Source organism: Scyliorhinus torazame, chromosome 14 (genome assembly GCF_047496885.1).
Source record: "Scyliorhinus torazame isolate Kashiwa2021f chromosome 14, sScyTor2.1, whole genome shotgun sequence".
Lineage (NCBI taxonomy): Eukaryota > Metazoa > Chordata > Chondrichthyes > Carcharhiniformes > Scyliorhinidae > Scyliorhinus > Scyliorhinus torazame.
Window position 1 is genome coordinate 58,383,086 of NC_092720.1, and position 18,011 is coordinate 58,401,096.

At 46.5% G+C, this 18,011-nt stretch overlaps 1 protein-coding gene across 6 annotated transcripts in view; it reads left to right on the forward strand.

Annotated features, from left to right (window-relative positions):
* fam131ab (family with sequence similarity 131 member Ab) overlaps positions 1 to 18,011 on the forward strand; it is a 92,439-nt gene that overhangs the window by 56,986 nt on the left and 17,442 nt on the right. For all 6 annotated transcript variants that reach the window (XM_072474250.1, XM_072474251.1, XM_072474253.1 and 3 more), the window contains one exon: positions 14,395 to 14,488. In XM_072474250.1, coding sequence (XP_072330351.1) covers positions 14,395 to 14,488 — 94 coding nt within the window. The remainder of the gene's footprint in view (positions 1 to 14,394; positions 14,489 to 18,011) is intronic.

Genomic DNA, 18,011 nt, shown 5'->3' on the forward strand with positions numbered 1-18,011 from the left:
ACAATAAACAATAATCAGCAAGATATGTCAGTCCCCATAATAACACCGATCCCATCCGCCCACCAACCCCCAAACCTCTACCCGCATGTTTACATAAACAAATGACAAAAAGGAATCAGGGATTACCTATAGTCACCCTTAATCTACACAGCTCCCCAGCCCAGGTCTCCAGCTCCTCCCGTCCACTGCCTCTTGTAAAACTCCTCCTCCCAACCTCGGTTCCTTCCCCCCAACTTTCCACCCCGGCTAGACCACTCGGACCCTGTTCTGCCAGGCTCCGTTGGCCGCAGCCCCTCCCCCCACCTCACTCCCGTTCACGGGCCTACTTAAACCGGCCAGCGTGGAGGCCCCCGCCCGGGTCCCTTTCCCATTTGCCCGGCCCTAGGAAAGCCCAAAGATCCCCTTTTAGCACACAAACCCCGCATATCCACCTACACCCCAAAGAACCCTCATTTTGAGTGAAAGTCCCGTCCCTTCCCTTGTCCAAATATATACCACCTTGGCTCCTTTAATCTCTACACCCGCGCGCAGTGATACAAAAAAGAAGAAAATACAGTCATGAGATTACATCGGCACATGGCCATTCCTCAATTTGTCAGTTCTGCCACAGTCCTTCTGCTTTCGCAAACTCCTCCGCTGCTTCCGCCGTTCCAAAACAAAAGACCCCAAGCTTGTAAGTCACCCTCAGCTTCGCTGGATATATAATGCCGCACCGCACCGTGCTAATGTACAGTGCCCTCTTCACCCGGTTGAAGGCAGCCCGCCTCCTTGCCAGCTCCACCGTAAAGTCCTGGTATACACGTATACCAGCTCCAGCCCACTGCACCACCCGCTTCTGCTTGGCCCAGCTCAGGACCTTCTCCTTCACACTGTACCTACGGAAGCACAGAGTCACTGCCCTTGGCGGCTCACTCGCCTTTGGTACAGGCCTCCACGACTGATGAGCCCGATCCAGTTCATATCGGGAGGGATCCTCCCCCTCCCCCAATAGTTTTGCCAGCATCGCGGCAAAATACTCAGTCGGTTTCGGTCCTTCAACTCCTTCGGGCAGCCCCACAATCCTCAAATTCTGTCGCCTGGATCTGTTTTCCAGGTCTTCCATTTTTCCTCGCAGATCCTTGTTAGTGTCCATCACCTTCCGCATCTCTTTCCCCATCGAGGCAAGTTGATCACCGTGCTGCAATAACGTCTCCTCCACTTCCTTCAGCGCCTCCCCTTGCTCTCGCACCTCCGCCACTGCGCTCGCCACCTCCGTCCTCACCGGGGAAACCGCCTCCTCCACCAGCACACTCAAAACCTCCCCCATCTCCTTCCTCACCGTCTCCATGCATTTCGCAATCTGCGCCAACTGCTTTTCAAATTCCGCAGCCATCACCTTCGTTATTTCTTCAGCCGTAAGCAGTGCGGCCTTCCCTGGTGCTCCAGCCTCCATTTTCCTTGGTGACCCCGCGGTGACCTTTCCACTCCCCGACGGACCTTCAGCTGTTTTTTTTTTGGCTGTTTCTTTGCTCACCCTCGACATTTTTCTTTGTTTTTTTTCTCCCTCCTGTGTCTTCACTGTGCCTCCTCCGTGCCTTCTCCCTGATTCTGCCGCCTCCGTGGGCCCTGGGACCGGGCTTAAAGCCCCGAAAATGCCGTTGCCGAACGGGAGCCCTCCATTGTGCGGCCGCCTCCCGCCCCCCCGTCACCGGAAGTCCCCCAATCTCATCTTTTTAAACTCGAGTGAATGCAGGCCCAGTCAAGCCAATCTCTCCTCATAGGATAGTCCTGCCAACCCTGGTATCAGTCTAGTGAACTTCCATTGCACTCCCCCGATGAAAAAGGTGGTGATAAGCCAGCTTCTTGAATCACGGCAGTCCATAAACGCACAGCGCTGTTCAGGAGGGAGTTTCACGTGACAGTGAATGAATGAAGATATAGCTCCAAAGCAGGATGGTGTGTGACCCGCAGAGCTTGCAGGTAGTGGTGTTCCCAGGTGTCATCTGTCCTTGACATTCTAGGTTGTAGAAGTTTCTGATTTGGAAGGTGCTGTTGAAGAAGGCTTGTATATGAGTTGCTTGTATTGGTACATACTGATTTAATGCAATAGGATTGTAAATTACCTCTTCCATCACTTTGTTGATCGAGAGACTGATAGGACTGTAATTGGCTAGGTTGGATTTGTCCTGCTTTTTGTGGAGGACATATCTGGACAATTTTCCCTTTGGTCAGGAGGAAGCCAATGTTGCTGCCTTCGTGCAACAGCTTGGCTAGGGGCATAGCAAGTTCTGGAGCATAAGTGACGTTGGAGACCTCTGGAGAAGACCAAAATGGATCATCCTCTTGCACTTCTGCTGAAAATGATGGCATACAGCCCGCACAGTTAACGTCATGCAGGCCACTTGTTGGCACTAGGCCAACCTGGAGCTTGAAAAATTACAGCGGAGGTGGGAAGAGTCCTTTAAATGGCCGTTAATTCGCCACTTAAGGAACTCAAGTGAGGGTTGACCACGGGTCTTCCCGCACAGGATTTACTTCCAGTGAAGGTGGGAAGATATCGGGTATCAGTCCTGATGACAACCAGCCAAATTCTCAGGCCCACCTACCTCCTTCCTCGCTTCCTGTCAGGTGATTCCAGCCCAAGTGTTCATCTGCATTCTACCGCATGAAACAGTAAATGGTTATTCACCACGTGATAAGGTATTTTTGGAAACTTGCTTTGTGGCTATAGATATACAAACGCTGATGTAATTTTTAAGTGACAGGTAGAAAATTTGTCCAGCAGCATTTTGCAATCAATCAAAAAGCTATAATATTGCCTGCACGGTAGCACAGTGGGTAGCACTGTTGCTTCACAGCTCCAAGGTCCCAGGTTCGATTCCGGCTTGGGTCACTGTCTGTGCGGAGTCTGCACGTTCTCCCTGTGTCTGCGTGGGCCTCCTCCGGGTGCTCCGGTTTCCTCCCACAAGTCCCGAAAGATGTGCTATTAGATCATTTGGACATTCTCAATTCTCCCTCTGTGTACCCGAACAGGCGCCGGAATGTGGCGACTCGGGGATTTTCACAGTAACTTCAATGCAGTGTTAATGTAAGCCTACTTGTGACAGTAAAGATTATTGTTAAGGTTATCATTAATTTCACATCAGTTGCAAGAGACTGAGGGGAAACTCTGTCTGCTATATATATTCTGCCCATTATACTTGCTGAACCAATTTGCTGGTTGATCCCACAGGGACAGATTTCCAATGGCTGCTGAATGCCTTCCTCTATTCCCAGATTTTATATTGTACACTATGGGCAGACTATGGGTGGGGGTGGATAGGCTCAGGTACAGGTGACGGGGTTGAAAGCCCTGGAAAGTGATAGCCAGTCATAAACCTGACATGATCCGGGTGTTGCATTGCTCCTTCCCCCATTATAAACGTAGGTCACAAACCACCAAAATTTTAAAAAAGTTTCCCCACCCCCCAACCATGTCACCCTGCCAGCGGCCGAAAGATGCAGATAGTGGGCCTTCTGCCTCTCAGTGGGAGGAAGCCCCACCATTGCTAGCAACACGCTATTCTGATTGGCCAGCATCCCTAGCAGTGCCAGCGGCACCAGAATCCAGTAGTGGGCGCTGCAAGGACTGCAAGCAGGCCCAAGAAGACCCAGAGTCAGCTAAGTCCAGGATTTGTTGATGTGGGGAGGTCAGGCACCCCAGGGAAGAATTTGGTTTGACAGGCTGACCTCTTCCTCTGACCCCTTGGAAATCATTACCTCACTTCAGTCCCTCAGGTGTTGCAGCAGGACCTCCAGGTAGGAATGAAACACACTGAGGGGTGTGGGCAGCCTTCCCAGGCATCCTTTCCATTTTCTGTGGTTGCTGAAGCCTCCTTAATCAACCATTTGGACTCCTGCCAGGCCTTTTAACTAGAAATCCTTCCTTTGAAAGAGTTTTGGCAAGCCATCATAACCGGCCTCTTGTCGTTGGTTGGGAAACTTGGTTGGGAAACTTGTGTTGCTAATGCCATGGTTGAATTAAAGAACAACGTTGAAGTATGCTTCCAACCCAACCTGCTAGTGGCCCCCTGTCCGCAGTGTGAGGGGATATGTTATGTTCCCTCCTCCTGTATGTCTGTCCTGGTTTGTCAAACTGGAACGTTCTTTTTATGTCTGCCAGTTACAGTTGCTTCACTGAAAGCATGCGTTCCTCAGCACTGTTCAATTTATCAGCTTATATGAAAAGCAAAAGATTTACTTTGTTTATTTGGCAACAAAAAGAAGCTTCATTTTAATACAGCTGCAGGACTTTTATGATCTACATTAACTGAGAAGGTCAAACTAGACAAGAGACAATAATAAGGAAGACTGAGCAAAATCACCATTTCAAGTATGTGTTGCTGGAAAGAGTACAACATCGCTTTGATGAAAGTGAACCATTAGATGCACATAAAAATACATTTCAACCATTATTGCCAATTTTCAGAATTTTGATATCAGTTCTTGACATTGTCATTTTATTATCTCGTGATTGTTTTTGAATCGCAATGAATTATTAGAGAATGCCACAGTTCACTTCTTTTCAGATATTCTTTTCTAGTCGTTTGATTAAGCATTTGGCTGTGTTGCTTCTGATAAGAAACCTGCTGTGTGATGTGACACCTGTTACTATAGCCAGTTATAACATCATGCATCCTGAACGCTTGTAGAACCTCGGTCGAGGGTTTGTAATTACACCTTGTTTTTCTTCAGTCATCCTGGAAGACTGAATTTTAGCAGCTTGCATACATAAACCAGCAAGGAAACATAGCTGGTAGTGAACCATTGACCAATCGCTCTCCTGAATGTCCACATAAGGTTCTTTAACGACTGGTCCTCCAATGTATCACTTATTGGCCAATGCTGAATGAGTCCAGGTCAAACTGATTTCCAACATGGCCGCAGCATCTGTGACCAAGTATGTACCCTGACCACCTAAATTTAAAATGGTTTTCAGGAAAACCTTCAGGTTGGTGCTATCTTCCTTGAACCAGCAGCAACCTATGATGACTTCAGGAATATTGGCCTTCTGCAAAAATATTGAGCGTGCTGCCAATTTGGGCCATCCGTTTAGTTGAATTTTAGCTTCTGTGTTTCAGAGCACACATGCACAGCTGTACCAATTCATGGAGTCAATGCCTTTCCTAAACCTGATGATTACCTTATTTACTAGGGTGTCAGACTCGACCAGTTGCTAACCTACAGGAGCCAAACACCTGAAAAAACTCCAAATTGGTTAATTCTTGGGGAACAACCACCTCCAAATTCTGCTATTTGGAATATTGCACTCCTTTCTGGGCTTAGCTGCTACACATTAAGCTGGTAAACACACAATGGTACACAACTATGCATCCTGTGTCAGACATGTTGCACTCTATGGGTGACATTTTCCGTTTGGGAGACTATGGGTGGGATTCTCCTTTCCCCGACTCCGATTTCGTAATCGGCGATTGAGCAGAGAATTCCTTTTGACGATGGAATCGGGGGTGGTGCCTGTTTTCGCAACCACCACCCCCTCCAAAACAGCATCATCGAGGAGCACACCGCACGCCATTGGGACGGCCACAGGACGACCACTGAGATCCTCCCCCGATGGGCCGAGTTCCCGACCGCGCGGGAACATGTGGTCTCAGCGGTCGGGAACCTGGCGTGGCAGCTACGGACTGTGTCCAGCGCCGCCACAGTCGGGTGGGAGCTGTGCTGCTGGCCAGGAGGGGCTTTAGTGAGGGCTGGTGGGGGGGTGGCGAGACGGTGTCTAGGGGGCATTATCTGGCAGGTCGGATCCGTGCACGTCCGGTGCCATGTTGTATGGTGCGACCGCTGCAGTTTGTCGCCGTGTGCATGCGCAGCCGGGGACCCGGCCATTCTCCGGCCGTTTATGGCACGGGAGCCAGGTGTTTCACCCGCTGATAGCCCCTCACCGGTTGTAAAACGCCCGGGAATTCTCCATTTGAGCCGGCACTTAGCCTCTGAAACAGAGAATCCAGCCCTTTTTCTCTCTAATGCTTTCAAAATGTCTCTCTGCCTTCCTTGGCTCCACCTTACCTCCCCAAGCTAAAAAGCAAATTAACTTTCCAGGGACTGATAGCACATGAACTCTCCAGGGACTTCCCCAGGCAAACCACTATGCATTAGCCCAGACTGAAAAGCACATTCAGTCATCAATTTTATCTGCTGGCTACTGAAACCACCCAGACCCTGCAGAACAGAATTTTAAAACACATTCTAACCCCAGGCTTTTAACCCTCACTTGTCCAATACATTTATAATCCAATTTTACTAAAAATCTTCCAATCATCACATCGTTGGTAACTCTACTACCGCGGTGTAAGGCGGAGAATTTCATCCTGTGTTTCACAGCGCCTTGGTCAGACCTTGTCTGGAGTACTGTACTATGTTCTGTTTTGGGCACTGCATCTCAGTAAGGATAAATTGGCCTTGGAGGGGAGTGTAACAGAAATTCACCGGAACCAGGACTGAAATAGTTAAATTGAGGACAAGTTGCATAAATGAGGCTTGTGTTTAGAAGATTCAGAGATGAGCTGATCAAAGTGTTTAAAATGTGAAAAGAATTCAATAGATACAAAAAAAATGGTGTGGGTGAATCAAGAGTGAGGTAATATCATCTTAAAATTGGAGCTAGACAGTTCAGGAGTGAAATGAGGAAGTCCTTCCCACAAAGGGTATTGGAAACCTGGAATTCCCTCCCCCAGAAATGTGTGGGTACTGGAGATTTCAAGACTCATCACTAGATTCTTGTTGGATAAGGGTATCAGGACATATCGAACGAAGGAGGAAGATCGGTTTCAATTCCTACCATCCTTTACGTGAAGCAGTGGGCCCTGATTTTGCCCCTGGTTCCAGAATGTGGGAAGTGCTGTGCAAGAAGGAATGAATGGAAAACCAACTGAAAATGTTTCCACTTGTGGGAAAGTCCAAAACTAAGGATCTTAAGTATAAGATTATCAGTAATAAATCCAATAGAGAATTCAGGATAGGGAACTGGTTAGCGACCAGGAAACAGCAAGGAGGCATAAATGTACCATTTTCTGATTGGGAAAATGGAACGAGTGGAGTGCCTCAGTGCTGGGACTTCAATTGGTTACAATCTATATCAATGATTGGTAGGAAAGTAAGTTATGAAGCAAAGGTTAAATGAGCGGGCAAAAATTGGCAAATGGACTATAATGTGGGAAAATGGGAACTTGTTCGCTTTGATAGGAAGATTATAAAAGCAGCATATTATCTAAATGAAGAGAGATTGCAGAACTCTGAGGTACAGAGGGATCAGTGTGTCCTGGCACATGAAGCGCAAAAAGTTAGTATGCAGGTGCAGCGAGTAATTAAGAAGACAAAAGGCAAAATTATTTTCATTGCAAGAGGAATATTGAAAGGGGAATGGAATATAAAAGTAGGAATATAATAATAATAATAATAATCTTTATTATTGTCACAAGAAGGCTTACATTAACACCACAATACATTTACGGTGAAAATCCCCTAGTCGCCACACTCCGGCGCCTGTTCGGGTACACAGAGGGAGAATTCAGAATGTCCAATTCACCTAACAAGCACGTCTTTCGGGACTTGTGGGAGGAAACCAGAGCACCCGGAGGAAACCCACACAGAACGTGCAGACACCGCACAGACAGTGACCCAAGCCAGGAATCGAACCCGGGACCCTGGCTCTGTGAAGCAACAGCGCTAACCACTGTGCTACCATGCTTCCCCATATTTTGCTACAGTTGTCTGGGGTATTGGTGAGACCACATCCAGAGTATTGAGTACAGTTTTGATCTTATTTAAGAAAAGACAGATTTGCATTGGAAGCAGTTGAGCGATGGTTAACTTGATTAATTCCTGGGGTGAGGGAGTTATCCTAGGAGGGAAGGTTGGACAGACTGGGTCTGTATCCATTGGCATTTAGAAGACTGAGAGGTGATCTTAGTGAAATATATAAGATCGCGAGGGAACATGACAGAGTGATGCTGAGAGAATGATTCCTCTTGTGGGAGATACCAGGAGCGGGATTCTCTGATCCTGGGGGTAAGTGTTGACGCCGTCGTAAATGTCAGAGCGTTTTATGACGGCATCATCTGGCCCCTATGATCAGCGATCCTGCGCCGCACAGGGGGCCAGCACGGCACTGGAGAGCCTCACGCTGCTCCAGCTGCTGATACAGGCGTCAGAACGGGCGCCACTGGTCCATGCATGCGGCTACGGCCGGCACGAGTTCACGCATGCGTGTGGGTTGCCTTCTCCACGCCGGCCCCGACGCAATATGGCGGAGAGCTACAGGAGTCCGGCGCGGCAGAACATAGGCCCCCACCAGGATAAGCCGGCCTGCCAATCAGTAGGCACCGATTACGGGCTAGGCCATCATGGAGGCCACCCCCCCCCCCCACCCTCCTGGTCGGAGTCCCGCTCCCCACACCAGGCTGCCCCCCGCAGCATGAACACCGAGGTCCCGCTGGGTAGGATCATACGAGAACGGCGCTGGCGGAACTCGGCGGGCAGTCGGCCCATCACGCGGACCGGCGTCGGGGCGTCATCGCATGAATCGCACCCCCCTTCTGCCACGGCCGGTGGATACCCTGCCTCAAAGAATAATTTTCCGTAGAATAATTTATGGCACAGAAGGAGATTATTCAGCCCATCGAGTCTATGCCTGCTCTCTAGAGAGCAATCCAGTCAAACTCACTCCACTTCCTTATCCCCGTAGTCCTGCAAATATTTTCCGTCAAGGGACCATCCAATTTCTGTTTGAAATCATTGATTGTTTCCGCTTCTACCGCTCCTGTGGGCACAACATTCCAGGTCATTACCACTTGCTGCATAAAAAATGTTCTTCCAAATATTCCCCTTGCATTTCTTTCCCAAGGTCTTTAACCCATGTTTTCTAGTTCTTGTACTATCAACTGATGGGAACAACTTTTCCTTGTCTACTTACCTAAGCCTGCCATAATCTAGTATGCCTTTTGCAAACTTCCTTTTATGCTCACTTGTTCAAGGAGAATAAATATCCCACATTTTCCAACCTTGTAACTAAAAATCGCCCCAACCCTGGAAATCTCCTCTGCAAACTCTCAGACACCCTCACATAATCCCGAAGGTATGGTGACCAGAACTGGATGAAGTACTCTTGTTGGGGCTTTATACAGGTTGGGAAAACATCCCTGCTTTTGTGCTCAATGTCAGTATTTACGAAGCACAAGATCCTACATGATTTGTTAACCACTCTCTCAATATGTTCTGCCTTCAAAGATTGAAACAAATGCACCCCAGGTCTCTCTGATCCTTCACACTCTTTAAAACTGTGCCATTTAGTCAATATTGCTTCTCCCTATTTCTGCCAAAATGTGTCACCTCACAATTCTCTGTATTAAATTCCATCTGCCACCTGCCTGCCCATTTTACTAGCCCATCCATTTCCTGTTGTAGGTGATTTGTACCATCCTCACTGTTTGCCACTCCAAGTTTGAAATCATCGGCAAGTTTTGAAATTTTGTTCTCTATTTAAAGATCCAAATCATCTATGTATAGCAAAAAGAGCAATGGTCCTGACACTGCCCCTTGGGGTACGTCACTGTTTCCCACCCTCCTAAAGGAAAAATAACCATTTATCATGACTCACTTTTTTCTGTACATCGGCTATCTATTTTTATCCAATTGGACTCTGACCCGCCAATTCAATGAGCCTCAATATTATTAACATTTTTGAACCTTGTCCAGCATTTTCTTAAAATTCACATGGACATAAACCACCCCATTCCCTCCAGCAACAATCTCTGTTACTTCATCAAAAAATTCAATTAGATTAGTTAAGCACGATCTGACTTTTATAAATTTGTGCTTACACTCATTAATTAATTCAAACCTCTCTTTTAATTTGTTTTCCCTGATTATTACTTCTAAAACTTTATCCATTCCTGATGTTAGACTAGCTGGCCTGTAGTTGCTAGAACTGTCCTTACACTCTTTCTTCAATATGGTTGTGACAATCTGCTGGCCAGACCAACTCCTCAGAGGTCGGGCCACCATTTTGAAAGATGCCCGGATCTCTTGTGGTCACCCCCACACACATGGACATTGCCCCATGCCTCCCCCAAGTGAGGTATAAAGGGATCTGGGTATCCTTTTACATGATTCACAAAATGTTGGCATGCAGGACAGCAAGTAATTAGGAAGGCAGATGGAACGTTGGTCTTTATTGCACGGGGTATGGAGTATAAAAGTAGGGAAAATTTGCTGTGACTGTTCAGGGTTTTGGTGAGGCCACATCCAAAATACTGTGTATAGCTTTGGTCACCTTACAATAAGGAGGAATGCAGTTACAGGGGAAGCAGTTCAGGAAGGATTCACTAGACTGATTCCTGGGATAAGGGATGTGTCCTTTTTGAAAAGGTTACGTAGGTTGGGCTATCCTCATCAGAGTTTAGAAGAATGAGAGGTGACCTTATTTAAGCACATACGATTCTGGGATGCTAGACAGGGTAGATGCCGAAATCAGCATGTTTCCGCTTGTGGGAAAATCAGAACTAGGGGGAACAGTTTAAAAATATGGGGTCCCCCATTTGAGACAGAGATGAGGAGAAATGTCTTCTCTGAGTGTCATTCGTGTTTGGAATTCTCTTCCCCAGTGAGCCGTGGAGGTTGGGCCATTCAAAATACTGAAGGCTGAGTTAGACAGATTTCTGTTTGGCAAATGAGTCAACAGTTGAGGGGAGCAGGCAGGAAAGTGGAGTTGAGGTCACAATCCGATCAGCCGTGATCTTATTGAATGGGGGAGCGGACCTGTGGGGCTGAATGGCCTACTCCTGATCCTAATACTTCTGCCCTTATATTTTAACTGCAGCCACCTTTCGTAATATCTACTGTTAGAACAATGCTGCTGCTGCAGCAGCATCTTTTAATAACCGTTAGTAATTGATGCACGATCAATGACCACTAAAACGAGGTTGTAGTACAACTGAAGGCTTTAATAAGCTAGGTGTTTCCCCCAGCAGCTCAGGTACAGAATGAGGACTGCTGGGACGGCACGGGTTCTTATACCCCATCTACCAGGGCGGAGCTATTATACTTTCCAGCCAATAGCAAGCATATAGGTTCTACCAATTTTACTTCAGCCTCTCAGGTACCGTAATACCTATAATACCACAGTAATATTTACAGAAAAGATTTAATAAGACCACATTTTTCACAAGATTTCAAAACAAGACTGGTCATTTTTGCTCATGTATGGAATGATCTGTGGTATGATGTATTATTGTTACCAAATGGAACAGGAATTTTCTGGTCTTACACTTCTTATCAGGCAGTTTGCAGCACATCTGACGTACAAATAGAGTTAATTAGAGCTCAGACATGGAAGGTAAGTGAATGGAATGGATTCATTGGTAGGAAAGTCAAGTACTGAGATGTAAGATGGGCCAATAATATGCATGACTACCCCTGGACAGGAGGGTAACGGTGACTTTGGTCAGAATTAGGGGGAAGTACTTGGTTCAAGAAAGCATACGGAATGCTTGCCTTCATTGGGCAGGGCATCAAGTATAAAAACTGCAAGTTATGCTACAGTTGTATAGAACCCTGGTAAGGCCACATTTGGAATATTGCGCACAATTCTGGTCGCCACACTACCAGAAAGATGTGGAGGCTTTGGAGAGGGCGCAGTGGAGGTTTACCAGGATGTTGCCTGGTCTGAAACGAAATGAAATGAAAATCACTCATTGTCACAAGTATGCTTCAAATGAAGTTACTGTGAAAAGCCCCTAGTCGTCACATTCCGGTGCCTGTTCGGGGAGGCTGGTACGGGAATTGAACCGTGCTGCTGACCTGCCTTGGTCTGCTTTAAAAGCCAGCTCTATAGCCCTGTGCTAAACCCACCCCTGGAGCGTGTTAGCTATGCGGAGGGGCTGAATAGACTCGGACTGTTTTCATTAGAAAGACAGAGGTTGAGGAGTGACCTGATAGAGATCTACAAGATTATGAGAGGCATGGATAGAGTGGCTGGGTCGGCACTTTTTTCCCAGGGTGGGGAAGGGTCTGTCACCACGGGGCACAGGTTTAATGTCCATGGGGCAAAGTTTAGAAGAGATGTGCGAGGCAGGTTCTTTTACACAAAGGGTGATGAGTGCCTGGAACGCGTTGCCAGGGGAGGTTGTGGAAGCAGATATATTAACTGTGTTCAAAAGGCACCTCGCCAAAAACATGGATAGGATGGGTAAAGAGAGATACGGCACAAGGAAGTGCTGAGGGTTTTGGCCAAGATTGGTATCATGACCGGTACAGGCTTGGAGGGCCGAATGGCCTTTTCCTGTGCTGTATTGTTCTTTGTAGAATAATGATAGAACTGGATGAGTGGTGTCACATCTCTGGCTGAAAGAACAACACTCAAAGTCACAGGTTTAGCAAGGGTGTCACATAATTTATTCTGCCATATATAGCCTAACTTCTGGCCACGTGCCATCTGACCTTGGTTGACTTTCATCACTGTTCAACATTGATGAAACACATTCAGTAATCAACATTACATCGCTCCTTTCTGACATTGAAAGTGTGTCATCATTGTTTTGTTTGTTTTTTTCCTTCTTCATAAGTCCAGCAACTATAGACAAGTCAGTTTAACTTTGGTTGTGGGGAAACTTCCGGAAGCTGTAATTCGGGTCAGAACTAATAGTCACATGGACAAATGCTGGTTAATTAAGGAAAGTCAGTCTGGCTATCTTAATGGAAAATTATGTTTAACTAATTTGCTGGAGTTTTTCAAAAAGGTAACTGAGAGGGTTGATGAGGGCAATGTGGTGTACATGGACTTCCAAAAGGCATTTGATACAGTGCTGCACAACAGTTATCATTATGACAGGTGGTAGCAGCGGTGAGGAGAATAACAACTGTATATGATGGAGCTGGACGTGAAGAAGTGTGCAGGAAGCATGGATGCTTTTATCCAATTGTTTCTCTTAATGGATATTGTTTTCAGTGGAACCACTGCAAAATAACATACAGACTATGACATTGTACTGATCTGACCTCACTCGCACTGTTACAAATGAACGCCCATGCAAGTACATTGAATTGTTCTTGATTTGAGGAAGTAATTATACTGCTAACCAAATTACCTGAAATTATTTCAGACTGTTAGTTACTTTCACAGATGTTAAAGGTCATTCTGAAAGCTTACTTAATAGTTGGGTGACTAACAAAGTACAATTAAAAATTAATACTTTCTTTTTGCACTATACCCATCAAATGAATAGCTTCGACAGAAGCTTGAAGTGGGGCTTTTATTTTTAAAGTAAATTAATACAGTGGTGAGCATTGCAGAAAAATATCCATGCAATCTCCCAAATGTGCTATTGCTTGTCCATATTTGACCAAAAATACAGCAAATACTCTTTCTGCAGGAAAACTCTACCTCCTCAGGCGATATGACCACACGTAAATCATCTGAGATAAAGCCAGCTTCAGTTATTAAAATTAACAACTCGATATGTATAATTTTACAAACAAAAGCAGATTAAATTATTCCATTATATAAAGTGCATATTGCTTCAGAGGCAGGGAGCAAACTAAACTTGGATATCTTTTATTACTGATGAAGTACAGACGGTAGCATTAAGAAGGAAGATCCTGGGTGCGATTCTCCACTCCCACGCCGGTTGGGAGAATCGCCTGGGCCGCCAAAATTTCCGGGGACGCCGGTCCGACGCCCTCCCGCGATTCTCCCAAGCGGCGGGAACGGCCCGGTCGAGTTTCACGGGCCGCAGGCCGGAGAAACGCCGTAGATACCGAAAATGGCGATTCTCCGGCACCCCCGCTATTCTGAGGCCCGGATGGGCCGAGCGGCCAGGCCAAAACGGCGGGTTCTCCCTGGCGCCGTCCACAACTGGTCGCTGCAGTCGTGGGCGGTGCGTGAACGCTGGGGGGGCGGCCTGTGGGGGGGAATCCTGCACCGGGCTTCACCTGGAATGTGGGGTGGCCCGCGATCGGTGCCCACCGATCGTCGGGCCGCCTCTCTGAAGGAGGACCTTCTTCCTTCCGCGGCCCCGCAAGATCCGTCCCCCATCTTCTTGCGGGGCGGACGTAGAGAGGACGGCAACCACGCATGCGCGGGTTGGCGCCGTCCAACCCGCGCATGCGCGGATGACGTCCGTTATGCGGCGCCGGCCGCGTCATCTATGCGGCGCCGCTTTCACGCGGGCGACAAGGCCTGGCGCGTTTAGATGACGCGGCCCCGATACTGGCCCATTGTCAGGGCCTGAATCGGTCGGGACCGTGGCCGTTCCGCGCCGTCGTGAACGGCGTTCATGACGGCGCGGCCACTTCGGCGTGGGAGTGGAGAATCCCGCCCCCTGTGTCTGAGTGCTCACAGATTGTTGGTTTTCTCTGCAGGTAAATGTTGAAGACACAATTGAAATGTTACCGAAATCAAGACGCGCACTTACAATCCAGGAGATTGCTGCACTTGCAAGATCATCTTTGCATGGTATGTGTGCATTAGTAATATACCCAATTTTCAGAATTATATGATCTAAAAGGTGAATTCTGTAAAGCATGAACAGTCAGACACATATGTCCTTAATAATTTGTATAACAGTACTGCCCACGTGTGCAAAATGTTCTGTTACAATAGTGCTTAAAAAGGTGGCGTGGGTACACAATGTGTGAACAAATAAAGGGATATGCCGGTAAAATAAGAAAACTTGAATGCATCCTCTTTCAGCCACCTTCTCGATTAACGTAATCCACTAGACTCTCAAGAAAATTGAAAGCAAATCCAATACTGCACTTTCAGGAAACGTGGGCAAATTCTTCTGAAATCCTGGATTAATAGAAATATCTATCCTCCCAGACTGATATATTAGATGTATATCCACTGCGTAACTATGAGATAATTGGACATAAATCCGCCAATGAACTACTATAATATTCAGGTGAATTACCAACTATGAGGTTACCATGCAAACCAGATAGAATAGAAATAGAAAAGAAACAGAAATCAAATTTTAGATGCAATTATTATACTTCAGCATGGTCAAATTTTTATGTTGTAACTTTTCACAAAAATAAATCTATCAAGCAAAATGCCCCAGTTGCAGAAAATAACTTTTAAATGACTTCAGGAATCACATGAAAGAGAAATGTGTGTGTTGGGGTGAAGAAGAACCATTTGGCCTATCAGACATGCTCCAGTCAGATACAATACAGCAATGTACACCTTTTATCCACCTATTAACCAGTCATAGAGGTTTACAGCATGGAAACAGGCCCTTCGGCCCAACTTGTCCATGCCACCCAGTTTTTACCACCATGCTAGTCCCAATTGTCTGCATTTGGCCCATATCCCTCTATACCCACCGTACCCATATAACTGTCTAAATGCTTTTTAAAAGACACAATTGTACCCGCCTCTCCTACTGCCTCTGGCAGCTCGTTCCAGACACTCACCACTCTTGGTGTGAAACATTGGCCCCTCAGGACCCTTCTGTATCTATCCTCTCACCTTAAACTTATGCCCTCTAGTTTTAGACTCTCCTACCTTTTGGAAAAGATGTTGACTACCTTATCTATGCCCCTCATTATTTTATGGACCTCTATAAGACCACCCCTAAGCCTTCTATGCTCCAGCGAAAAAAGTCCCAGTCTATCCAGCCTCTCTTTATAACTCAAACCATCAAGTCCCGGTAGCATCCTAGTAAATCTTTTCTGCATTCTTTCTAGTTTAATAATATCCTTTCTATAATAGGATGAACAAAACTGTACATAATTTTTCAAGTGTGGCCTTACTAATATCTTGTACAACTTCAACAAGCCGTCCGAACTCTTGTATTCAATGTTCTGACCAATGAAACCAAGCATGCTGAATGTCTTCTTCACCACCCTGTCCACCTGTGACTCCACTTTCAAGGAGCTGTGAACTTGTACCCCGAGATCTCTTTGGGGACAGGAGACTCTCCCCGACACCATACCATTAACTGAGTAGGTCCTGCCCCGATTCGATCTACCAAAATGCACCACCTCACATTTATCCAAATTAAACTCCATCTGCCATTCATCGGCCCACTGGCCCAATCGATCAAGATCCCGTTGCAATCCTAGATAAACTTATTCACTGTCCACTACGCCACCAATCTTGGTGTCATCTGCAAACTTACTAACCATGCCTCCTAAATTCTCATCTAAATCATTAATATATATAACAAATAACAGTGGACCCAGCACTGATCCCTGAGGCACACCACTGGTCACAGGCCTCCAGTTTGAAAAACAACCCTCGACCACCACCCTTTGTCTTCTGTCGTCAAGCCAATTTTGTATCCTCACCCTGGATCCCGTGAGATTTAACCTTTTGCAACAGCCTACCATGCGGTACCTTGTCAAAGGCCTTGCTTAAGTCCATATAGACAACGTCAACTGCACTGCCCTCATCTACCTTCTTGGTAACCCCCTCAAAAACCTCAATTAAATTCGTGAGACATGATTTTCCACTCGCAAAGCCATGCTGACTGTCCCTAATCATTCCTTGCCTCTCTAAATGCCTGTAGATCCTGCCTCTCAGAATACCTTCTGACAAATTAGCCACCAGAGACGTTAGGCTCACCATCCGGTAGGCTTTTCCCTGCGGCTCTTCTTAAAGAAAGGCACAACATTTGCTACCCTCCAATCTTCAGACACCTCACCTGTGGCTGTTGATGATTTGAATATCTCTGCTAGGGGACCCACAATTTCCTCCCTAGCCTCCCACAACATCCTGGGATACATTTCATCAGGTCCCGGGGATTTATATATCTTGATGCACTTTGAAAAAAAAGTAGTAAACCAGCGAAAGAAGCTGCAAGACTGTTTCTGATCTTGACCTTATGATTGGATTAAAAGCAATTATCCTACAAATGGCATCAGCAATGCTCAGGTAAAACAGATTTTGTGGCCTTAAAGGGACACACCATTTACAAACAACTCCGCATTAGCAGAAGAATAATACATAATGTCCATCAATATATATGAACTAATATTGCTTTATATGTTCTGACAAATTTTTATCTATTCTGGTATATGAATAAAGTCAGAATCCTAAGAATACTAATCATTTAGTTGGGGGCTAAATTTTGAAGCAGTGTTCTGTTAGAATCTTTATATGGTATTACCCACCAATTTTTTTCATGTTTACATGCGTATTATTTTGTTTGTGAGTTTCTAAACATCAAATGCATTTTGAACATTTCTCTACTGCCTTCCGTTTATTATGAAGCCAAGGCCTGAATTTTAAGGATGCTGAGCGCCTGGCGCCCGTTATCTGGACAGTCAGTGCGAAACGCATCCCCACTGACTCTGACAGGCCCGCTCCACTGCCATTTTATGCCCCAGTGAGTGTTGATCGGCAGCAATCTGGACTCGGCAGCACAGTGGTTAGCACTGTGGCTTAACAGCGCCAGAATCCCAGGTTCGATTCCGGCTACGGTCGCGGTCTGTGCAGAGTCTGCACGTTCTACCAGTGCCTGCGTGGGTTTCCTCCGGGTGCTCCAGTTTCCTCCCACAAGTCCCAAAATAGGTGCTTGTTAGGTGAATTGGACATTCTGAATTCTCCCTCTGTGTATCCGAACAGGTGTCGGAATATGGTGACTCGGGGATTTTCACAGTAACTTCATTGCGGTGTTAATTTAAGCCTACTTGTGACAATAATAAAGATGACTATTAATTCCATGCAAGTGAGGACAATAGTCCCACCGTGGAATGCAGTCGGCCAATCAGATTGGTCATCAACTCTCCAGCCCATCCAGGAACAGCGCTACAATGGCCAGAAGAGGCACTGCAGTGCTGTGCCAGGGATTAAGTCCTGGGAACTGCAGTGCTGGTAAGTACCAGGGGACCTGGGGAGGGAGAGTAGGTCTGTGAGGGAAGGGCTCCCCAATCTGAAGGGCCTACCGACCATCATCTGCCACCCAAGTTCGAGGGTGAGAACTCCTTTCATTTGTTTCCCACCTTTAGTTATCAGGTGCCTGCCAGCTTAA